This window comes from Rhinoderma darwinii, chromosome 1, assembly GCF_050947455.1.
Source record: "Rhinoderma darwinii isolate aRhiDar2 chromosome 1, aRhiDar2.hap1, whole genome shotgun sequence".
Classification (NCBI taxonomy): Eukaryota; Metazoa; Chordata; class Amphibia; order Anura; family Rhinodermatidae; genus Rhinoderma; species Rhinoderma darwinii.
The window spans coordinates 427,791,840-427,818,125 of NC_134687.1; the positions used below are offsets into that span (position 1 = coordinate 427,791,840).

General features: G+C 41.5%; 1 protein-coding gene across 4 annotated transcripts in view; it reads right to left on the reverse strand.

Annotated features, from left to right (window-relative positions):
* Nucleotides 1-26,286, reverse strand: part of CORO1C (coronin 1C) — a 79,874-nt gene that overhangs the window by 7,441 nt on the left and 46,147 nt on the right. For all 4 annotated transcript variants that reach the window (XM_075830335.1, XM_075830327.1, XM_075830345.1 and 1 more), the window contains 6 exons: nt 12,355-12,477; nt 11,254-11,383; nt 10,349-10,530; nt 9,810-9,929; nt 5,770-5,874; nt 2,856-3,001 (listed from right to left, as the gene is read on the reverse strand). In XM_075830335.1, coding sequence (XP_075686450.1) covers nt 2,856-3,001; nt 5,770-5,874; nt 9,810-9,929; nt 10,349-10,530; nt 11,254-11,383; nt 12,355-12,477 — 806 coding nt within the window. The remainder of the gene's footprint in view (nt 1-2,855; nt 3,002-5,769; nt 5,875-9,809; nt 9,930-10,348; nt 10,531-11,253; nt 11,384-12,354; nt 12,478-26,286) is intronic.

Genomic DNA, 26,286 nt, shown 5'->3' on the forward strand with positions numbered 1-26,286 from the left:
AGAAGGTTTCTTAACCCTTTAGACATTTCACAGGAATAAAAGCTAAAGTAGGTGAAATGTACAAATATTTTTTTTTGCAAAAATTCATTTTTAATCCATTTTTTTTTTTTGTAACACTGTTTTTCCAGAGAAATACAACTCAATATTTATTGCTCAGGTTCTGCAGATTTAGGAAATATCCCACAAGTGCCCTAGTGTGGTAATGGACTGAAGCACCGGGCTAAGAAGCAAAGGAGCACCTAGTGGACTTTGGTGCCTTCTTTTTATTGAAATATATTTTAGGCACCATGACAGGTTCCCCCAAAAGTGACCCCATTTGGGAAACTACACACCTCAAGGAAATTATCTAGGGGTATAGTGAGCATTTTGACCCCACAGGTTTATTGCAGAAATTATTGGAATTAGCCGTGAAAGTTAAAATCTAAATTTTCTTCAAAGAAAATTTAGGTTTAGCTAATTTTTTCTTCATTTCCACAAGGACTAAAGGGGAAAAAGCACCACAACATTTGTAAAGCAATTTCTCCCGAGTAAAACAATACCCCACATCTGGTCATAAACGGCTGTTTGGACACACGGCAGGGCTCAGATGGGAAAGAGCACCATTTGGCTTTTGGAGACCACATGTAGCAGGAATGGTTTGCGGAGGCCATGTCACATTTGCATAGCCGCTGAGTAGACAAAACAATGAAAACGCCCAAAAAGTTACTCCATTTAGGAAATTACACCCCTTGAGGCATTCATCTAGTGGTGTAGTGAGCATTTTGACCCCACAGGGGTTTCATAGAATTTATTAGAATTGGGCAGTGAAAATAAGAACAATCCCTTTTCTTCAATAAGACGTAGCTTTAGCTCAAAATTTTTTATTTTCTCAACAAATAAAAGTGGAAAAAAACAAAAAACACCACCAACATTTGTAAAGCAATTTCTCCCGAGTACGGCAATACCCCATATGTGGTCATAAACTGCTGTTTGGGCACACAGTAGGGCTCAGAAGGGAAGGAGTGCCATTTGGCTTTCGGAGTCCAGATTTTTCTGGATTGGTTTCTGGTCGCTATTTCGCATTTGCAAAGCACCTGTGGGACCAAAACAGTGGAAACCCCCCAGAAGTGAACACATTTTGGAAACTACACCCCTCAAGGTATTCACCTAGGGTTGTAATAATCACGTTAACCCCGCAGGTGTTTTGCAGAAATTAGTGTGCACTCGAAATGGGACTTTTTCCATAGATATTCCAATATGTGGTGCCCGGCTTGTGCCACCATAACAAGACAGCTGTCTAATTATTATGCTGGGTTTCCCGGTTTTAGAAACACCCTACACGTGGCCCTAATCTTTTGCCTGGACATTTGACAGGGCTCAGGAGGGAAAGCGCACCATGTATTGGTTCACAATTGCAGAGGCTCTGATGTGAAGAAATAAAAGAAACCCCTGAGAAGTGACCCCATTTTGGAAAATACACCCCTTAATAAATGCCTTGAGGGGTGCAGTGAGCATTTTCACCCCGACAGGACTTTTCCATAAGGATTGCGCTGTGGATGGTGCAAAGTAAAAATTTTAATTTTTCCCTAGATATGCTATTTCAGTGGCAAATATGTCGTGCCCAGCTTGTGCCACTGGAGAAATCTAAAAAATTGTTAAAAGGGTTCTCCCAGGTATGGCGATGCCATATATGTGGAAGTAAACTGCTGTTTGGGCATGCTGTAGGGTTCAGAGGGGAGGGAGCGCTAATTGGCTTTTGGAGAGGTGAATTTGCTTGGTAGTAGCTTTGTTTGAGTATTGCTGGTATTTACAATTATAATGTGGGGGCATATGTAAGCTGGGCAGAGTACATCAGGGGCATAGTCAGGTGGTATAATAATTGGGTTATTAAAAATACAAAAAAAAAACGTTAAATAATCCATAGATGTGTGTTACGCCGTGACACAATCCTTTCTGCACAGGCCGGTGTCGCATTGATAAATGTATTTTCTTATCCACCTTTTGGTCCACACTCCGCACCTTTGCAGTGTGGGGAATTTTGCTGGGAAGTGTTGTCCTGGTATAATATGAAACAGAAGAAATGTTCCCCTCGGACTTGTACAACTGCATACTTTTTATTTCCTGACTTATTGGAGCCTTAACGAATTTTATTTTTTCATAGACGTAGTGGCATGAGGGCTGTTTTTTTGCGGGACGAGCTGTAGTTAATATTGGTAACATTTTGGGATATATGCGACTTTTTGATCACTTTTTATCCTATTTTTTGTGAGGCAAGGTGACCAAAAAACAGCAATTCTAGTATAGTTTTTTTTATACAGCGTTCACCATGCATTATAAATTACATGGTAACTTTATTCTGCGGGTCAGTCCGATTCCGGCGATACTAAATTTATAGCAACTTTTTGTTTTACAACTTTTTGCACAATAAAATTACTTTTGTAAAAAGAATGTATTTTTTTTTTTTTTTTTTTACGCTGTTCACCGCGTGGAATAACAGTCTTTATGGCTCAGGCCGTTACGGTCGCAGCGATACCAAGTATGTATGGCTTATTTTTTTCAATAATAAAAGGACTTGATAAGGGAAAAAGGGCAATTGTGTTAATTTTTTTTACTTTAAACTTTTATTATATGTTTTAAAACTTTTTGCACTTTTTGTTTTCCACACTAATTTTAAAAAGCATTATGTTAAACAAAAAACAAATCTAAAACAAAAAAAAAGTGCAAAAAGTTTACTTCTACAGGCCTGAATGGGTCTTCTGGATGTCCGATACAAGAAATATTTGACACAAGCAAATTCCATATATAGCAGTCACAATACCTGCACTGAAGCGTACAGAAGAGATCAGGTAATATAATTGTTGTCAATATATTAGTACCTGGCAATCTCACACTTATTAACATCCAGTCCCCGCTTTGGCATATACCCCATTCCTCGCTGCGGTTCTTTGCTGCTGAAAGTGCTGAGGTAGTGAACGTAAGGCGATTCATCTGTGATCTCAAAATACCGAATACTGCTGTCGCCCTGTTATGAAAAAGGTTAAAGGTCAGGACACCATTTCATCAAGTGGTGAAAACATTATTTAGATACACATGAGGTTCTTTATCCACCAGATTTCCACAGTGAATTGAGAGTTTACAATCCAATAGTTATTATTCCTTTGCTATATGAAAGTAAGACATCAAAAGACGCATAAGTGTGGACTTTTGCGCCTATTCGGGACATTTGTTAACTTTGTAACTCGAGTGTTTACCGACATCTGGACCACGGCTATGTGGATTTCTTCAGTTCTGGCGACTATGTGAAGATCCGTGCCTGCTAACATACGGTTGGCATAAGTGGCGTGCATAAACATTGCACATTTTGAACTTTTATTTATGTGCATCTCGGCTGTGCTTAGGTCAGGCTTGTAACCACAAACATGAGTTTGTATGAGGTTTGTTTTTTTACAAAACAGAACACTCACATGCAAATATGTATGAAGGTGCCCATGATGGTCAAGAGCTTTGTGTAATTTGCACCATGTGCCAGATGTCTACTTTCAGAAAATATATGGGTGAGGAGGTAGAATGTTTAATTTATAATTCAGGTTGTATTTCTGTATATCAAAAATGTGAAAATTGTCCCAAAATCCCTGGCATCAAAAAGCTTAATGCTGAAATAAAATGCAAGTTACGTGTGAGCGAACCCTAATAAGGAAGCTTTCAGCCAACAGATTTGCTAGGGTTACTGAATATAAATCAGACATGATACATATATAAAAGTGACATACATTGCATATATAGCCATACGGGTACAAAGTGCATCAATTAAATTAATAAACCTTCAGTCATTCAACTACAGGTAACTGATATCTGCTTAGGCCCTGTGGAGTAGAACAGGCAAGATTTTAACCAACGCACTTGCTTACTAAGGCGGATCAGAAGGTGTTCTGCTCACAACCAACATTATAAATTATTTAATGCCTAAAGATAGGCTACTCAACTTTACACAGAAAAACCTGATGATTAGTGGGATTTTAACGTAAGGGCCTTTTACACCGACCGATAATAGGCCGGTGCAGCGAGTGTTGATCAACGAGACAGTTGATCGGCGCTCGTTTTCGCCTGTCACACCAGGCTATGGATGGGGACGAGCGCTCGTTACTCCGATCGCTCAGCCCCATATATTATCATCATGTCGGCAGCTCGTCTCCCTGTTTATACAGGGAGATGTGCTGCCGACAACGATAATCTTTTACTTTATTTTTTAAACGATACGATCAGCAGATGCTCGTTCATCTGCTGATCGCTGCCTGCAATTATCGGCAACGAGCGTTATATGAACGCTCGTCTGCACTATAATCGCCCAGTGTATAACCCCCTTTAGGACCCTTTTACATGGGCCAATTGTCGGGCAAATGAGCGTTCACAGAACATTCGTTCCCGATAATTGCCCAGTGTAAACCTGGCAAAAATCAGCTGATCGTATCCTTTCAAATGCCGAAAATATTATCATTGTCAATAGTACATCTGTGTAAACAGGGAGACGTGCTGCCGACATGATAGAAATGTATGGAAACGAGTGATCGTAGTAACGAACGCTCATCCCCATTCTAGCTCCTTGTCAAGCTACTTCGGGCAGTGTTAGACCACCCTTACTTGCAGCATCAAATGTAAAAAAAAAATAATATATTTTACAAAGGTCACACTAAAATTAAGCTCATAAGACGACTTCGGGTAAGGCCACAAATAGCAGCACTAAACCGGCCAACAACCACACCGGCACCATGTTCGGCGCAGCTGTCAAATATCCTGTTAACGGTTGTGCATTGTTGCGGGTAAAATGGCCCTTTACGTGCAAGATCGTGTGGCCATTCATGAATACACCTTTTATGGCCGCAGAACTTCTGGTCACCACTTTTGTACAAGAACAATACAATGAAAGGTTGGTTACCCAAAAGGGAAGTTGTTGCAAGGCAACATGAACGCTCAGATGTGGCATTATACGCAACGGTAGCGAAAAAGATTACTACTACTTGCACTCTGTGTATGCATTTACTGCAGCGACGTCATAAACAGGGTAGGCCCAACTGGACAGGCTGCTAAAAACCCAAAAGGTATCGGCTGTGTTAAAGGGGTTTTCCACGATCAGACAACTGATTACCTATCTACCGGATAGGTCATCAGTACATGATCGGTGGGGGCCTGGACCCCGCATCGATCAGCTGCCAGACTAGATTGCTGGAAGCAGATGTCTGCGGTCACAGAATAGTGGCCGAGCTGCAGCTCTGCAGAAAGGATGTTATGCAATGGTCAGAGCCATCTGCTCGTAGCTCAAACTACTGCATAATGTTCAAAACATAAGGCACCTGGGGGCAGCTGATGTTGCGGGGTCCGGGTGGAGGACCCGCACCGATGATATCCACCAGCTAGGCCATCAGTATAAGTCCTCAGTTGTTGGATTGTGAAAAGCCCCTGGGAAGCTGAGGGCAAGGGCACATTTCACTACAGGATAAGTGAAGGTAAACGTAGAGTTTATGTAGCATTTTAAAATATGTACATAAATGGGTGATCGTTTAATACAGAGATAGGCCGAGTCCGCCAGAGCAGCTCTCCACCGGCTCAGAGGGGTGGCGGTTATATATACTTTAAACCTTGTACTATGGCAAAAGTGAAACCTGTCCATGAGATAGGTCTAAATTTATATTTAAATAAAATATTTTAACTAGAATTGTTTTTAAACAAATCACTGGAACTCTCATCTCTTTCCATTTATGTACATTCACAAACGGAACAATTTGATATTCTCACCTTGCCACACAAGTAAATGATGTTCGTGTCGGGGTCATAGAAAGGTAGCAAGACTCCATTGCTAGTATCCATTTCATGTAGTGCAATAGGCTCATCCATACTTTTCTGTATATAAAGAAAGCATTTTTTTTACTAAACAATATCTTTAGCCTTCCTTCTGATTTTTTTTGTTTAAAACCGCAAGTGTAAAAAAAAAAAAAAACAACACCAAAACCAACCCCATGCTCCGACTGCAAAAATGCCACTGACCCAAAGAATGCAAGTCAAAAGAAAAAAAAACGAAAAAAAAACAAACCGCTTTATTTGTAGCGCGTTCAATATTTCCACTTGGAAAAACGCAGCAAAAAAATGGAACGAAAAATGACAAATGTGGAGTCTTCCCTAAAACTGCTGTGTGTGAAGGCACCCTAACGCATTTGCTGTTAGATTGTTAAACTAAACTGCAGTTGTTAAAACACACGGTTAACCACTTCATACACAAAAAGTAAAAAAACGTATTCAGGTGAACCGTCATCAATAGCAAATGTTAAAATGGAGTATATTAAAGATAAGATGAATGCGTTTTGTTGATCAGCTTGAACTTTTAGCACATGCTTGTTTTAAACCAATATGATGCATTACATTGCATATATAAACTCATACAGCGTATTGAAGTGGTTTGCACACACAATCCTATTTCTCCCGTGCATTATACAACCTACCTTCAAGGACTCATTTTGCACTGTACAAACTCTACCTGCCAGTAAAGCAAGTTTCAATATTTCAATCTTTCACCAAATTGCAGTACCATCACAGAGCACATCTAAGCCACCAATATGCCAACTCCCAAAACATGCCTGTTCTAGTGTTTAAACCTCTTAGGGTATGTGCACACACACTAATTACGTCCGTAATTGACGGACGTATTTCGGCCGCAAGTAGTGGACCGAACACAGTGCAGGGAGCCGGGCTCCTAGCGTCATAGTTATATACGACGCTAGGAGTCCCTGCCTCTCCATGGAACTACTGTCCCGTACTGAAAACATGATTACAGTACGGGACAGTTGTCCTGCAGAGAGGCAGGGACTCCTAGTATCGTACATAACTATGATGCTAGGAGCCCGGCTCCCTGCACTGTGTTCGGTCCGGTACTTGCGGCCGAAATACGTCCGTCAATTACGGACGTAATTAGTGTGTGTGCACATACCCTCAGGCGCGCAGGTTCTACGCTGGACATTTGATACAATGGCCCACATTTATTCATAATGGCGTGTTTTGTACTAATTAAATTTGCTGAGGTTTCGTGGTGAGAATTGCAACTGGTTTATTAAACGTTTCACGAGTCTTAATAAATCTGGTGCATTTGGAATTGTCTGACTCTCTACGTCTGCTACGAGCAGCCATAAGTTTGTGCCAATAATTTGTACCTTTTTACCCTTCACTATTGATAAAAGGAGTCAGACAGGTGTGGCAGCAGCGTGCATTTTTATGGTGGAGATGGGAGGAATAGCAGTTTGGCCAACAGATATCTTAACGCGTAATTAACCTTTTAACGACTAATATCCGTACTGTGCAGGCGTTAGTTCCCGCAAAAGGACAGATATATCCGTCCTCTGATCGCGTGGGTACTGCCACTGTACACACACGATCAGTGGCAGGAGCACGGCTGTTCTACACAGCCTGGCTCCCTCCGCAACTGCCGGAATCGAAGCGCGCTCCGCTGTCAATAGCTACAACGACATCTTATGTGTTTGACAAGGAGGGAGGGAGCTCCCTCTGTCACCCCATGAGCGCCCCCGCAAAGAAATCGCGGGGCGCCATCGGTTTTCCATGGCAGCGGGGGCCTAACAAAGGGCCTTTGCCAGAGCCATGGCCTAATAGATTGACTGTCAGATTTACACTGACAGGCAATAATGCTTTGGTATACTAAAGCATTATATATGCGATCAGCAGATCGCATAGTGAAGTCCCCTGGTGGGACTAAAAAAATAAATTAAAAAAATAAAATAATGTAAAGCAGTTAAAGTTTGTAAAAAAAAAAAAAATATAAAAAAATTTGTCAAAATAAAACCACTTTTTTTTGCCCAAAAAGTGGTTTTATTTAGTAAAAGTGTCAAAACAAATAACACATACGGTATCCCCGCGATCGTAACGACTTGAACAATAAAATGTACACATTAATGAAACCACCGGATATACGGTGCTAAAAAAAAATGACCGGTAAAATTCTCTTTTCTCCCATTCCCCCCATAAAAAAATTACATAAAAGTTAATCTACAAGTCCTATGTATCCCAAAATAGTACTAATGAAAACTATACCTTGGACCGAAAAAAATCAAGCTCTCATACGGCCACATTGACGGAAAAATAAAAACGTTACGGCTCTTGGAATGTGGCGATGCAAAAACAAGTAATTTTTTTCAAAAAGTGTTTTTATTGCACAAATGTAGGAAAACCTAAAACCTTTACATATTTGGTATCCCCGTAATTGTGCCGACCCATAGAATAAAGGTAACATGTTTACGCTGTATAGTAAATGGTGTACATTTATGACGTGATAATCAATGCTGCAATAGCGGCTTATTTTTAATTCTCCCCTAAAATAAAGTTAATAAAAGTTAATTGATTATAAGCATCTAAAAATGGTGCAATTACAAAATACAACTCGTCCCGCAAAAAATAAGCCCTAAGGCCTCATGCACACGACCCTAGCCATGTGCACGGCCGTGATTTCCGGGCCGGCCGGCCATGGAGTGACAGCCGCGAGATGCCATTATTTTCAATGAGCCCGGACAGCAGAACACTGCCGCAATAAGGCTTGCCCGTTCTTCAGCGGTCCGGGCTCATGCACGGACCGTGAAAACCACGGTCGTGTGCATGGAATAGGGCCGCAATTCTCCCGTGGATTTTCGGGGGAATTGCGGCAGCAAAAGCACGTTCGTGTGCATGTCGACGGAATAAAACAAAGTTACGACCCTTGGAATGTGACCGTGAAAAAACAAAAAAGAATCCTTGGTCATGAACGCGCAAAATGGTCTGGTCATTAAGGGGTTAAACATTTTAGAAAAAAACAAAAAAAAACTGATGTCATATCGACATGTCAGAAGTTTTGATTGGTGGGGGTCCAAGCACAGAGACCCCCAATGATCGCTAAAACTAAGCAGCAGAAGCGCTCGGGTGAGCGCTGTGCCGCTAAGTATCTGATTGGCTTTCCTCAGAAAGCCGGGCGAACGGTGTACAGGCTCAGATTTTCTATTGAGCCCGTATACCACTCGCTCGGCTTTCCGAGAAAAGCCGATCAGAAACTAAAGCAGAACAGAGCTAACCTGAGGCGCTTCTACCCATTAGTTTTAGCGATAGGTGAGTCCTAAGTGCTCGGACCTCCAATCAAAACTTCTGACATGTCAAAAGTTATTAAAAAGTTGGTTACCCTTTAAGTGTATGGCCACCTTTAAACCGCCATATAAGTGGTAGCATATTTTTTTTTTTACTGCATTGAACTTGACTATGCTTTTCAAAAAAAGGGGAATCCACCCTCTACTCTATGGTATACAATTGCATAAGTTCAACACTTCACATCTTGTTTGAAGGCATACCTTCAGTGTGCACGTTTTTGAACAGTCTTACAGAACACTTTTACTCTGGAAATAAGTGGTGGTTCAAAATTATTCTTCATATTATTTGCCATAAATAGACGAGATCACATTTGTGATCATTTTGACTGCGTTTCTCCTATGAAGTCAATGTAAGGAGTGAATAATGTGACACTGAACAATTCTACTGTCAATCTAGAAGCAATGATTTTAATCTGATGGTAGAGATAGAAGGGTGAAATAAGCGAATGAACAAGAACGTAAGAGAACTGCAAGCATTCAAGACTTCTCTGCGTCTGTGCTAAGCACGAGCTTGTACCTGCAGAAATACTACGGAAGCCTGAAGGTTTGTATCTCTATATTCCGTCCACCACGGCTGTAGTCAACTAAAAATCTTCCCGTCTTTTCAGTAAATATCGGTCTCATTAACAATCAAAAGCAATAAGAAAACTTGTGTTTATTACATACCGGATTCCACAATGCTAATTGGCGCTCACTCATACGGCTGAATCCAGTTGTAAAAACGCTGCCATCAGATAAAAATATTGCTCTCATGGGCCGAGCTCCTTCGTGTGCTTTATCTTTCTCCTAAAAAAATTAAAAAAAGTGCAAAAGGATACATCGTTATTCAGCAAATGATAAATTGTATTAGTGACATAGCCATAAACGAATGTTTTGTTTTCTCTGTAAGTAAAATATAAATTAAGCCATAAAAGTGTTATTTAAAATAGCAGCTGGCCACAATCACAGTGTAGTTGAGAGTTAGCATAGGGGCGTTGCACTAGATCTAAAAAAAAGCCAAGAACTAAAAACAAAAGTCCCAAATTTATTTAAAAACCTGTGCCGCTGCACTAACAAAAATAACCAAATACAAGTGTTGTGTAAGAGCTGTTCACACTATCAGTATGGCTTCTGTTCAGAACTCTGCATCATATATAAAAAAAGGAAGACAAGCTACAATAAAAGCCATGTAAGACTTAACCCATGTGACCCACACAACTACATACCGCTACAATTTCCATTTTGCGGGGGTCAATAACACGAAGCTTCTTGTCCTTGGAGGCTGTGCAAATGAGGCTGCCGTTTCGGTTCCAGCTGGCACTGTATATCATGTCGTAGTGCATATCCTCTAGGGAGATCATTGCCTCCCCAGTACCCACATTCCATACATAAACGACATTATCACAACCTGTTAACAAAATGACAATCACTTTAATGTCAGCTTCGAAGAGCACCCCAACTTTTGTAAGTTCCACGTACAACCCATTCCCCCAAAAAACAGCTAAGGCCCTGTTCACATCACCTCCGAGCCGTCAGTCAGAGGAATACGTGAAGAGTATTCCCCGATGTACACTTCTCAAGCCCATAGGCTTCAGGGTTTTTTTTATTTTTTATAAAAAGTATTTTATACCAGTCGTTTCACCTCCATCGGGTAAATGGAGCCCTATGGATACACTTGGCGTATGCGCCAGGAGATTTTCCTAGTATACATCAGGCATAGGGCGCAAACATAAATATGAACAGAGCATTAAAAAAAAAAAAAAAAAAAGTTTTTCGTTTTTTAAAAAAATACAAAACCTTTCAGTTTTAATAAAGTAAAATCTGTGTGCATCAACTGCGAATACTTCTGTATACCCATGTATCGATGTAACCACCAATAACTAGAGGATCTACCACTAGGGGTCACTATATCAGAGCATAATGGGATTTTCAATGCAACCAAAACCACAATTGATGACAGAACCTGTGTTTCCTGTGTGCGAAGAAACACTACGAAGCCTCCAAAATGCACTCTTTACCAATATTCCTTCTAAACTGTTAGCACAGTAAAATTGGGTAGAGAAAAAGTCATATGCTTCCCCCTACATTACCATTTTATTCAGCAATACTTCAATGAATGTAATCAACATACCTGCACTGAGCAGCACGTTCCGGGCTGTCGGATGCCATGTCACAATCCCTACCCTCTTGGAATGTCCCTCCAAAGTTACCACAGGCTCTGTAAGCGGTAGGGTCAGGCCGTTGTCTGGGATTTGCCATACCTAAGTAACACAAGACAATCATATTTGGCCAATTTTAAGCTTTGGGTTGAAATTCTATTAATCTACAAGTTTAATGAAATTCTCCTGATGACAAATGCTAGTGTATGTTCTGTCAGGACAGCTGACAAAAGAAAAACATGACTTTTCTTGTAACAATTGAAGTCAATAGAAAAATAGGTGATCAAAACTCAAGACATCTGTAAGGCTTTCCATTAGATTTAAAAAAAGATTTTATTAGAGAAAAGAAAACCAAGTGAAATAGCAAGTGTGAAAAAAAATACAATACAGAAGCGTTTGCATATTCCATACAATAAAGAAAGCAAATTCAAGCAGGAATATGGCGTCATGTGGTTCCCCTCGATTTGGTAAACTGAAACAGAAGCCCTGAACAAACATATCCACAACGATGGCAGAACGAAAATAAGGTCGAAACGAGGAGCAATGATCCTATAAGGTCTATTTAGTATATGTCGGAATACACATTTGTCTATCACACAAAATGCGATAGGGGCTAGTAAAAGTATCTAAATTGGTCACATCTGTAAATGGACATACAAAACGGTAGTCAGGGGCTAGCGCCATGTTGGGAGGAGTGGCAAGGGAGTCAACCCTAGTGGAGGACACATCAAAACAAGTTGAATTGTGCTATGAGGAGATTGGTTCCATGGGGACCCTATATGCTTTTCATTTTAATCTGTTAAAAGTGTGAGGCTAGTGTGAACATAGCCTAAAAGGCTAGAAAAGTAAAATAAAAACGCCCAAGGGTAAGAAGTGCTTCCTTTATATTTGCACTTGAATGATAAATAAAACATTCTAATTTGCACTAAAATAAATAAATTGCAATTTAACATGTTTTGGAGCTAAAGCATACACGTGGAACCTTTTTGTCTAAAACACATACTTGAATCCCACATCCTACCACTAGGAGGACCTACAGTATATCTCCAGGTAGAGAATCCTAAAGTATTTACCATGACCGTGCAGTCTTCAGAACCACTAGCGACAACATTGTCATTATGAGGACACCAGTCAATGTCCAGCACTGGTCCTGTGTGACCACACACTGTAGGATAGGACTTGTCAATTCTTCCACTCTAAAAAAAATAATTAAATAATAAAATGGTCAATTATACATACACAAAGAACAGCATAATAAGGTGTATTATACTAAAAATGTATTTTCACTGCAATATGAAGGGTACATTTTTTATTTAAAGCAGATGGGTTATTAGGCTATGCTACATTATATAAGGGCAGCATAGCATGGAGGCAGATCTGCTTTCCTATTAGCCAAAATGGCACAAATAAATAGTGCCTTTTGGCTAATAAGTCAGTTTTTTTTCTTTAAACACTCCTTAGGGTATGTTCACACGAGGTCATTACGTCCGTAATTGACGGACGTATTTCGGCCGCAAGTCCCGGACTGAACACAGTGCAGGGAGCCGGGCTCCTAGCATCATAGTTATGTACGACGCTAGGAGTCCCTGCCTCGCTGCCGGACAACTGTCCCGTACTGTAATCATGTTTTCAGTACGGGACAGTTGTCCTGCAGCGAGTCAGGGACTCCTAGCGTCGTATATAACTATGATACTAGGAGCCCGGCTCCCTGCACTGTTTTCGGTACTTGCGGCCGAAATACGTCTGTCAATTACGGACGTAATGACCTCGTGTGAACATACCCTTAGTTATGAATCCAGTGTATTCATGAGGGGAGTGCTCTCCACAGTGATTGACAGGTTGCTGCATATGCAGATTTAAAGTGGGCTGGTCAATCACCGCCAAGAGGGCCGGGGGGAGCGCTTCCCTCATGAATACACTTGTCTATTCTTAGAAGGTTACGATTAGCCAAATAGCTACATGTTTACCATTTAGAATACATTAGGACACAAAAAGGACAAATCTAGAAAGGTAAAACAAAAATTCTCCCACTGGTGTACTCCACCCAATGTTACAACTCCTTTCTATCCTGCTCTGTAAAACGGAAATCTGGATGTGATGGGTAATACTGAGCGGATCTCTACATATGCAGGTATATCCAGATACCCCATCTTCAATACACTGACCATGGACGCGGTGTTCAGGCTTTTTTATAGAACATTTAGTAATGGTTTTCTAGAATTGTAACATTCGGATACAAATACTAGTCAGTATGGTTTGAGAATGTTTAAATTTATGAAGAAAGTGGCAAAAAATGCAATACAAACACGGCTGATAATGAAGGTTATTACCCTCTGTTTAATACTATAAATAGAATAAAATTGTTGTTGCCTATGTAAATCCTAATTATATCTATTGTTTCTATTTGTTTGCTTGTTGCTTTGGGAGATCAAACAATTTGTGGTTAATATTTTCAGATTACTTTTTTGGTATTTTTACATTGTTTATGCAAAAGGCCCAGTAGGTTTATTCATTTTCCTATTTGATTGTAGGCCTGGATTATTGAATAGTATTTATGGCCAGATTCTGAACGCACACCCATCATATTTAATGAGTGGACATTGAGGGAAGGAGCAAAGGACTCGAAAGGCCAAAATGTGGAAAGGTCACTAATGATGGCGAGTTTAATGGTCATTGCAGTGATCATACAACGCGTGCAGCTAGCAGTGCGCCAGACCAGAAGCAATCTCCAGCACTGGGAAATTCACAGCTAGCAGTTGAAGATTGTGTTGACTGCTACTATCCTGTGTCACCGTCAACTTCTACCTGCTGTCAAGATCACGCTTTGCAGAGATAACTCTTGAATGACAAACTTAGATACAAGCAGCAGATCTTAAGCGGGCCATAGACCTTCGATAGTTTGTTCGGCTGACTGCTATTACTCCAGACAGCCCCCCAAATGCCAAGAAAGCATGTGTACGCAAATGGGAGAGGGGTAGCAGTTACTGCCAGGCACATTTTGGGCAGCTTAAAATCACATGAAAACAAAGGATCCCAATCCTTCTCCCCCCTATCTGCTGTTGTGTCCAGCATTTTTGTAATGCTGGACACAAATAGTAAAGGATCATTTGCCAAACTTAAGGGGAAAGTACAGGGAGTACCAAATAAAGTTTCAACTAAGCAACGTTGTTTTACTATCAAAATAAACTAGTAAATTATTTGAGCAAGTTATTAGCTACAGAGAAGTACGCCAACAGCATTCCTGCAGAAATAAAACGGGCTCCAGAGGTTCTCTTGAGCATTGCACTTCACTGGCATACACACGGCCTATTTCAATATCTCTGCCTACATTTTTCAAGTTCTTGATCTGGAGACTGTCTGATGCTTGGAAACCAGCCTGGCATGTAACATGTGCTGTGCAGCTTGTATTAGGCAGACGTCACCCACGCAGACTTCTCACAGCAAAGCTTCGTGTTCTTACACTCTGCAGGTGGGGATGTGACCCTGTTCATATCAACAGATTAGAAATACGTGGCAACAGGGCCTGATATACACTTCCAGACAATCTTTAAGGGGGTTTGCCCATCAGGGACACTTATGGCATCTCCACAGGATACGCCATAAATGTCAAATAGATGCGGGCCCCACCTATTTCTAGAAGCCGGCCCCCTAAACCCCATTCTACCCTTCGCTGTTCCTGCTGCCTCTCGAGCCACTTCGGATTACATGGTCTGAAACTACAAAAACAGTGTAGCTCGCGTGCTACGCTGCTTCCGTAACTGCCATTCACTTCTATGGAAGTTACAAAAACAGTGTAGCTCAGCAAGCTATGTGGTTTTAGTAATTTCAGACCATGTAAATCAGGAAAAGGCAGAACAGGGTTTAGGGTACTACATTCTATAGATAGGTGGGACCCGCATCTGACATTTATGGCATATCCTGTGGAGATGCCATAAATGTCCCTGATGGGCAAACCCCTTTAATCCAATGCTTAATAAAAACAGGCCTGGACGGCCTTGCATATAAACATAAATCAAAATATAAATTTTATCCTAAAAAAAATAAAAAAACTGCCAAAACTGCCTACTTATCAGGCTCCTCCCCCTAAACTGTTCACGCACTATAAATTTACTACTATATCCACAGACTGTCAGCGATCCAAGAAAGGATCAGGTTACAGCTACCCATAGAAGTCTGAGGAAAGGGGAGACACACTACTGCAGCTCACAGCAAGTGTTCTACTTTACCCCAGTGCTGGACTCTCAGCTACACTGCTGTATAACGCCCTCCATCCGGCTGCAGCTTCTAATTATGTGATAGATAGAAGGGGAGCGTGTGTTCTGAAGAGTCACCTGACAAGTTAGGTATGCGTGAAGATCATTTGACAAAATAAAAACAAAAAGGCAATTTTACCAACAGCTCCTGAGAAGTGAATTCAAAAAAGGTCAACCAACATGGCTGCACTTCCTGTTACTTTGGCAAAAACAGTTGCTGCAACGGACTAGAAAAAAAAAAACGGAAGTCTCCAAGATAACTATTGGCTATCGCTCTAACTTTTTACTTACAAATATAAGTTTTTGGTGGAAATCTGCAAGTTAAGAGCAATACGCAACCCATTTTTATTTCATTTATATGTATATTTTACTATACATAGTGAATCACTTCTCATTGTCGTGGAAAGGAAATTGGACAGATAAGGCACTGTTCACATCACGATTACAGCCTTCTGTCAGAGCGGTATATGTTGGGAGGACTCCCGACACCTGACGGTAGGCTGAAACGTATCCCACTGTATAGATACATTGGAATACATATGCCGACTTTATGCAAGTGCAGCGGAAGGCCGGGCATGCGCAGAATCTAGCATACACAGATAATCCCTGCGCTGCTGCCTGAAAACCTGCTTTCTACCACACTTACATAGGAGTCGGCCAAGGTAGACGAATCCCATTATAACACTGCATGTGCGGGATGAGCACACCTATACTGAGTGACTACAGAAAAGAGGTTTGACCATGCATGCTCAGCCACCAGGTCAACGTCAATAAAGCGAACGCACAAAGCAGGCTGGACTTGCAATGCCAGGGGGCGACATCCGTATGATCAAATGTAAATATCTTTAAACCCAACGCCTCTTGTCAATGACGTAAATGCTTAAAATAAGGTTTTATACAGGATTTAAATATACAAGTAATAGTGGCACAGCCCCTTTAAAAAAAAAAAAAAAAAAAATAGTAAATCCAGATAAAAAGGACCTTTTGATAGGTTAGAGAGAAGATAGGATCACATTGGTGCAGTCTGGTCGGGAACTAACAATTCACTTGAATGGGGTTGGGCTGCAATACCAGACATAGCCCATGGACAAAAGTGGCGCTGTTTCAAAACGAAAGCAAATCACATTTTTCTAATATTAAAAAAAAACCTCTAGCATGGCACACTCTGTAGGAGTGTAGATCAAAGAATTTGTAGTATGTGTAAATTCAGCACTTTATTACATATGCATGTGTACACTGCTTTCTATGAAATTGGCCAAATGGGATCCCAGTTTGTTAGTCAAATACATTAAAATCCAAAAAAAATACCGCAACACTGCATTAACCTCAACGTACACATAAGCCAACACTGTGTGGACGTATGTATAATCTATCTGTATATAACAAGCGTTAGGACAAGGATTGTGGGGTTGGTAATCACATCAGCATTCTCGTCAACTCCCTCGCTTCCTGCATCAGACTTGTCACATGAAGACTGATCTGTTCAGCTATATACAACTGTGGTGAATCCAGTAACACCCACAGCCATTGAGTGATCCAGCAGGGGAGTATTCACATTGCCTCCCTCCTCCCTGTCCAGCACTCCCTGAGCCCAGACAGTAAATTTTACCATATAAGGCCATGGATGATTTGAACCCTGACAGGCAGAACACAATTCCTGCTTCCTGCGCTGCTCGTTCATTGGCTGCATTGTCTCCGTGCTATGACGACAGCAGGGTGTGTGCTCTGTAGGCATCGACAGCAGCGTGGTTTGTTAACTCTTTACCTCCAGGGAGTCAAGGCAATAGCATGCTGCCTTTCTATGACTGCTGCCAAAGCTTGAGCTTAGCACTAATGGGGAATCTTAGAATATAATTAGTGCGGTAAAGGTTATTGAAGTATAAAAAATTTGAGATATATATATATATATATATCTCAAATGTTAGATCTGGGTGCCTTGGTTTCCTTATGTCCTATTCCAACCACATCGCTAAGGCTGGATTCACACGAGCACATTACGTCTGTAATGGACGGAACGTATTTCGGCCGCAAGTCCCGGACCGAACACAGTGCAGGGGGCCGGGCTCCTAGCATCATAGTTATGTACGACGCTAGGAGTCCCTGCCTCTCCGTGGAACTACTGTCCCGTACTGAAAACATGATTATCGTACGGGACAGTGGTCCCTTTACGGACCGAACATGCTCGTGTGAATCCAGCCTAAGATTACTGAATATTACACATTAATCCCCATATGAACTGGGTACAGAAACAGACTGTGACTGAGAAAGAAGTAAAATAAAATAACTATAGCACATAAATTAAAGAGGCTGTGTCACCAGATTATAAGTGCCCTATCACCTATATAATCCGATTGGCGCGGTAATGTAGATAACAACAGTGGTTTTTATTTTGAAAACCGATTTTTCAGCAAGTTAAACAATTTTTGATTTATGCCAATTAGTTTCTTAATGACCAACTGGGCATGTTTTTACTTTTTACCAACTGGGCGTTGTGAAGAGAAGTGTATGACGCTGACCAATCAGTGACTAATCAGCGTCATACACTTCTCATTGGTCCAGCCCAGCTTCTTTCACTGCACAATCACACTTTAAGGACGGATTTAAACGAGCGTGCGTTTTGCGCACGCAAAAAACTTGGCGTTTTGCATGCGCAAAAGGCACTTAACAGCTCCGTGTGTCATGATCATATCGTGCGCGTCTGCGTGATTTTCGCGCAGCCGCCATCATTAGAATACTCTGTTTGGATGTTTGTAAACAGAAAAGCACCTGGTGCTTTTCTGTTTGCAATCATAGTTTGCCTGCTGTTGCGCGAATCACGCTCGCCCCACGTCCCTCCTTGTGGCATGAGTGATTTTCACGCACCCATTGACTTTAATTGGTGCGTGATGCAGAAAAAACGCAGAAATATAGGACCGGTCGTGAGTTTTGCGCAGCGGACTCACGCGGCGCAAAAATCACTGACAGTCTGCACTGCCCCATAGACTAGCATAGGTCCGTGCGACACGCGTGAAAAGCACGCACGTTGCACGGACGTATTACACGTTCGTGTAAATCCGCCCTAACAATGGGCTGAAACAATGAGAAGTGTATGACGCTGATTGGTCACTGATTGGTCAGCGTCATACACTTCTCTGTACAACGCCCAGTTGGTCAAAAGTAAAAACATACCCAGTGGTCTATTAAGAAATTAATTAGCATAAATCTAAAATTGTTCTCTACATTCCAGCGCCGACGTAGGAGATAGGGCACTTATAATCTGGTGACAGAGCCTCTTTAAGTGAGGCTAAAAGGCCTTTTAAACCGGCCGACAATTGGTGGGTGCAGCGAACGCGGAACGAGACATGGTTCGACGCTTGTTTGCTCGAGCAATCGCTCATCCCCATACATCATGTCAGCAGAACGTCTCCGTTTACACAGGGAGATGTGCTGCAGACAACGATATTTGCCTTTTTTTTTTAAAAAAACCATAAAACAGTTCTAACAGGGCAATTATCGGCAACGAGCATTATACTAACGCTCGTTTGCACGTTGATCGCCCAGTGTAAATGGTCCTTTAGTTCACACTTGCGTTGTATAATACGTCACTCTGACCAGTTTTTAGATCATAATAAAAAGGATAAAAACGGATCAGTTAAAAACCCCATTGAAGCAACATAACGGATTACAATCAGTCTGTATCAGTTTTACATTACCAATGATAAAAATTACCCATCCACTTTCTTGAACAGAGTAAAAGTCCTGTACTCTGCACTCTGATCTCCGTAAAAAAACAAAACAAAAAAAAAAGGATGACTAACATAACGGCCGCAAATGGATGCAATTAAAAGTCCTATTGATTTCAATGGGATTTTTAACAAATGAGTTTTTATCCTTATTCGGATATAAAAACGGATCAGAGTAACAGATTATACAACGCAAGTGTGAAGTTAGCCCGAGGCGCGATCCTGGGGAGAAAAATAATATTCTTTCTAATAGAAAGTGCCTACAGATCACCTTTTACATGTTCCTTTAACAGTGAATAAAAAGAATTGCATTTATATAAAGCAAACATAACTAATTCATTCAGCCGATAATGCGGACTGATACAAAAATGGTAAAAGGACGTCCTATTATGTAAAATCTTTAGCAGAAAATGTGTAGAAACAAGGGGAGACACTTTCCACAGTATGCTATGCATATCTATCTATTTGTGTTTTACAAAAGGGGGAAGAAAAAAAATAAATAAATAAAAAATAATAAAAAAAAAAACCTTCTGTATATAACCACTCAAGGCTCTGTTCACATCTGTACTATTGATTCCATTTATTACAGAAGCCATTACACCGTGCCAGATCGGTTGTACGATGCCTCTAAACGGCACCCGATAGACCTCTAATGGGTTCTGTCAAGTTTTTAGTTTTGACTTGAAGAATAGCATTGCATGCGGCTCTTTATATTTAAAGAGGCTCTGTCACCAGATTTTGCAACCCCTATCTGCTATTGCAGCAGATCGGCGCTGCAATGTAGATTACAGTAACGTTTTTATTTTTAAAAAACGAGCATTTTTGGCCAAGTTATGACCATTTTTGTATTTATGCAAATGAGGCTTGCAAAAGTACAACTGGGCGTGTTGAAAAGTAAAAGTCCAAGTGGGCGTGTATTATGTGCGTACATCGGGGCGTGTTTACTACTTTTACTAGCTGGGCGTTCTGATGAGAAGTATCATCCACTTCTCTTCACAACGCCCAGCTTCTGGCAGTGCAGACACAGCCGTGTTCTCCAGAGATCACGCTGTGTCGTCACTCACAGGTCCTGCATCGTGTCGGACGAGCGAGGACACCGGCACCAGAGGCTTCAGTTGATTCTGCAGCAGCATCGGCGTTTGCAGGTAAATCGATGTAGCTACTTACCTGCAAATGCTGATGCTGCTGCAGAATCAACTGTAGCCTCTGGTGCCGACACGATGCAGGACCTGTGAGTGACGTCACAGATCTGCACTGCCAGAAGCTGGGCGTTGTGAAGAGAAGTGGATGATACTTCTCATCAGAACGCCCAGCTAGTAAAAGAAGTAAAAACGCCCCGATGTACGCACATAATACACGCCCAGATGTAAGACACATAATACACGCCCAGTTGTACTTTTGCAAGCCTCATTTGCATAAATACGAAAATGGTCATAACTTGGCCAAAAATGCTCGTTTTTTTAAAATAAAAACGTTACTGTAATCTACATTGCAGCGCCGATCTGCTGCAATAGCAGATAGGGGTTGCAAAATCTGGTGACAGAGCCTCTTTAAACATGATATACGGATTTAAGGTGGAAATGTTATTTAACGTTCACTATAAACACAATTATTTTCCCAGAGTCCAACCAGAGTTGTCATATAAAGCAATATCAGGATGCTGGTCATTAAAGGGGAACGTGTTGCTGGCAATGATTTTCCACCTGTAAACAGTGTATATGAATTCCACCCTTTACATAACGGTATAAATCAGCATTAAAAGCTAGATGAAATCCTCAGGTAGGATATGCTTTAGGATTCTGGCAGATTGGCCCAAGACCTGAGGTTTTTTGCTGCAATTAAGGTGCCCATGGAGTTTATGGCGGAGACTAAACAAACAACTGTTGACCGACAGTTATTTAATATGGATGGCCAGATTCAGGAAAACGGTGTGTGCATTTTTAATGTGGAATCTAAGCGGAAAAACCATACCGATTGCAGTGTGAATGCTTCCTTACAAAACTACGAGTCGCAGTTATTTCACCAATATCCCGATGTCTTGCTCACTACTTTCTTTTGTCGTGATAAAACTACTATTTAATGAAGATTTTAAACAATTCCTATACCCATTAACAAACTGAAACCAATCATTTTAGTAACATACAAAAACCTAATTTTTATCTGCCAGCGCAAGTCAATCTTCTCTCGCAATTGCAACCATTTTGACATGGGGGAGGGTCTGCAAGCTCCTTTGATATCCCCCCTGATCACTACCTCAGACTCTTCAGATACCTTCTCCATACAGATAGGAGTACAATATGAGCCTCTTAATAAACGGCATTTTCACAAGCAGTAGACTTTAGGGCTAGTGCTCCTTTAAGCCGCTGACTAGAAAGTAGCCAGAAGATACAGAGGTGCACACACTGACATGTTCTCAGTGCTGTGGTAATATCAGGGCAGGGCTGAATCAACAAGCCCAGGAGGCACAAATGTGCTGTGTGTCTGCTACATGCTATATCGAAGGGCCTCCTGGGAAAGGAGCTAAAAGCTCTTTATGCACATTATTGATTTGTGATCTTACTCCAGAAAAGCTAGAAATTTTATTCTTTAGATTATGGATTACACCAAGGGGGGGGGGGGGGGCTATCCTAGAAATCGGCTCGGCACACATCTCCTACTCAAAGACTATATTCCTGCATAAACACGTTCCTGTGAATTTCTTATGAATACCTAGAGACTAGCAATTCAATGGATGCATTAAAGGGGTTGTCTGCTCAGAGACGGGCCGCTTCAGGAGAAGTGTACAACTACACGTCAGCCATTCAAATATAATACACGGTCAGCCACAACGGGAGCAGCGCTTACACCATTCTTGCTTATAGACTGGGTCCTGAACAGAGGACACCCCCCCCCCCCCCATCTACGTCGTTGATATGCCCTATTATTGTTGACTCCGTGACTTTGATGTCTACCAGCATCTGGATCTCATATTTTCCATCTCTTCAGTTCTGGGGCTCCTGGTGACAGGCATAAGTGGTATATGGGCACATCCTGAACTTTTATTTTAAAGAGGTGTTGTGCGTCTCAGGCTTTGCTGGAGTCAGGCTTTTAGCCACAACCATAAAACATTCATTGTGAGAACTAGAATGCAGATTTGGTCAATATGACCACAAATGAGAATACGGCTGTACTGTATTTAGGGTATTTCTTTGTAAGGTTTTGTTCCATAATACAGGGAAAGTTTAAGGCAATGGGGAAATGCACACGTCCGTGTATTCTCAGCCACAATTCCATATTAAAGAGGCTCTGTCACCACATTATAAGTGGCCTATATTGTACATGATGTGATCGGCGCTGTCCTGACAGTGAATATACAGGGTGGGCCATTTATATGGACACACCTAAATAAAATGTGAATGGTTGGTGATATTAACTTCCTGTTTGTGGCACATTAGTATATGGGAGGGGGGAAACTATTCAAATTTGGTGTTGACCATGGCGGCCATTTTGAAGTTGGGCATTTTGTATCCAACTTTAGTTTTTTCAATGGGAAGAGGGTCATGTGACACAAACTTATCGAGAATTTCACAAGAAGAACAATGGTGTGCTTGGTTTTAACTTTACTTTATTCTTTCATGAGTTATTTATGTCATTATGGGTGTCAGGTCCAAGAATTCCAAGATGAACATTTTCCTGGAAAGTAGATTTGTCGTCGTGGGCCAGTTGAATGGCTCCCTAGGTCTCCCGATCTGACCCCCTTAGACTTTTATCTTTGGGGTCATCTGAAGGCAATTGTCTATGCTGTGAAGATACGAGATGTGCAGCAACTGAAACTACGGATACTGGAAGCCTGTGCTAGCATTTCTTCTGCGGTGTTGCTATCAGTGTGTGAAGAGTGGGAGAAGAGGGTTGCATTGACAATCCAACACAATGGGCAGCACTTTGAACACATTTTATAAGTGGTCAGAAACTTGTAAATAACTCATGAAAGAATAAAGTAATGTTAAAACCAAGAACACCATTGTTTTTCTTGTGAAATTCTTGATAAGTTTGGTGTCACATGACCCTCTTCCCATTGAAAAAACTAAAGTTGGATACAAAATGTCCGACTTCAAAATGGCCGCCATGGTCAAAACCCAGCTTGAAAAGTTTCCCCCCTCCCATATACTAATGTGCCACAAACAGGAAGTTAATATCACCAACCATTCCCATTTTATTTAGGTGTATCCATATAAATGGCCCACCCTGTAGATTACCTCCAGCCAGGATGTGATGTGTATTCAGAATCCTAAAACTTCTGTAGCGTCTATGTGATATTTACAGCAAGGCAAGCGTAATCTCGTTTTAAATGACAGGTTACATCGTAACCACGCAAGATTACTCTTGCCTTGCTGTAATTATCACACAGACGCTATGTCAGGATTCTGAATAGACATCACGTCCTGGAGGTAATGTATATTCACTGTCAGGACACTGCAGTAATGTTAGTGTATATGTGTGTGTGTGTGTGTGTGTGTGTGTGTGTGTGTGTGTGTGTGTGTATGTGTGTGTATGTATGTATGTATGTATGTGGCTGCACATACTGATCTAGTAAGATCACTATGTGCTGCGTAAATGAATGGAGAGGAGTGTATGACGCTGATTGGTCACTGATTGGTCAGCGTCATACACTTCTCTCCACAACGCCCACTTGGTCATATAGTAAAACACGCCCAGTTGTCCAGTAAGAAACTCATTAGCATAAAGCTAAAATAGGTCATAACTCCATCAAAAATGATCGTTTTTCTAAATAAAAACACTGCTGTGATCTACATTACAGCGCCGGTCACATCATGTACAAGATAGGCCACTTATAATGTGGTGACAGAACCTCTTTAAGTCTGCAGCATACTCCTTTAGATTCAGCATGATGTCCTTAAAGGAGTTTTCCACTTCCTGAAAACTGATGACCTATCCACCGGATAGGTCATCAGTATATGATCGGTGTGGGTCTGACACCCGGACCCCGCACCGTTCTGGCAGGCGGACGATTTTGGCGGAAGCAGATGGCTCCTGTCAAAGAATAGCGGCCCAGCTGCAGTATTGCAGCTCTGCTCCTATTCAAGTGAATAGGAGCGAATCTGCAGTTCTGCCAAAAGGCCTCTATGCAATGGTCAGAGCCATTTGCATCCAACTCCAAGCATCCGGTGCGCGGAAGCAGCTTGAGTTGCGGAACGGTGCGTGGGGTCCAGTTGTCGGACACACACAGATTATATACGGATGACCTATCCGGTGGATAGTTCATCAGTTTTCATTAAGTGGCCAACGCCTTTAATCTCCCTATAGTAGTCAATAGAACAGGATTTAAAAAAAAAAAGAAAAAACAAAAAAAAACAAACCACCATTTGTAACATACAGCATAAAAGCCCAAATCTACTAGTTGCCAGCTATTACTATAGTATTGCACCAAGTATTCGTTTTCAGATTATTCTAATAGAATTCACAGAATAAAGGAGTAAAAAGATGAATGAATAGGATCTTTATCTGAAATTTATGATCACATTAATGGGATGGAATACATTGGCATCATTTATTCCCTCACTTTGCATCTTCCACACATGGTGTCATTGCTTAGGATTGCATGATGACATAGGAGGGAGAGGCACTCCAGAGAAGGTCCAGCCCTTGTGCTTGCCAACATGGCACACAGACCAGAGCGCTTTTCTAAAAGCTTCATTTACAATCTCATATGTGGTAATAACCATCTTATGCAGCTCCAGCATATCCCACAGCGATTCCTAATCTCTAAACAGCAATGAGAAAAGAATGCAATGTATCAGAAAAAAGATCGTGCCACAAATTAGCAGTAATCCATACAAGATAGGAATATGACATATGCCCAAATTCAACTAATGGCCATACACCCCAACCTACAGATTTACATATATTTTTATGCTGCTGTCACACATGTATTTTTCATCAGTAGAACATCGGTTCTTTTTTAATGCCCGCGTCAAAGCACTTTACGTTGCAGGTTAAAGTCAGCTGTGAAACCGTTGTAAACTGCCAGGGACCCTGGAGGAGAGAGAAGCCGTTTTCACCACTTATCTTCACTGCTCTCATACACAGTGCTCAAAGAGCGTAGAAAATAGAAGTAGTGGCAGCCCCCATTGGTCCTGCTAGTCATGTGACTGGTCACATGATCACCGGGAGACTGCTGTTAGGACTAACTAGACTCAGCTCAGCCCAAAGGCTCCGTTCACACAGGGCGTATACGCTGCGTAAAAGGTACACAGTGTATCCATCCTGTTGCCCACAGGGAATCCAAGCAGAAAACCACGCCAATGTTTGCTGCGGAAATCCTGAAAATGAAAAAAAATAAATAAAAAATGGATACACTTACCATGGCGACGCGTCCCTCCCATGTCCTGCAGCCCTGGGATGACGTTTCATCCCATGTGACCGTTGCAGCCTGTGATTGGCTGCAGTGGTCACATGGAATAAAAAGTCATCCCTGGAGGCCAGCCTGGACCAAGAAGCACAAAATTCTGGGTAAGATTTTCTTAAATTTATTTTTTTCATCCCGAGTTGCGATTTTTGCAGCAGAATCGCAGATTTTCCATCGCAAAAATCAAAACATCTTCTATTTGTTGCGGGTTTTACCTCCATATTGAATTAAATGGGGAAAACCTGCAACAAAAAAAGCAGCGATTACATAAATACAATGGACAGGACACGGATTTAAAAAAAAACGCACCGCAGGTCAATTTAATAGCATTTGTTCCGCTTATCATTTACACAGCGAGTGGATGAGAGTTGTTCAATCCCGTGCGCCACAGTGAATTCAGAAAAAGCGCACCAAACTACAGCACTTAGCTGGCCAGGAGACCGCTGCAGCGGTAGTCATAGGATCAAGCGTCATCCTAGGAGACTGGCCCTCTGACGTCATCCAGACCGTCCTCCTGGGAAGCTGAAACGTCATCCCAGGAGGCCGCGCTGGAGGGAGGAACACCGACGACTGGGTAAGTTTGAGGGGTAAATCCTGCAACAAACTGCTATTGAATTTACCTCC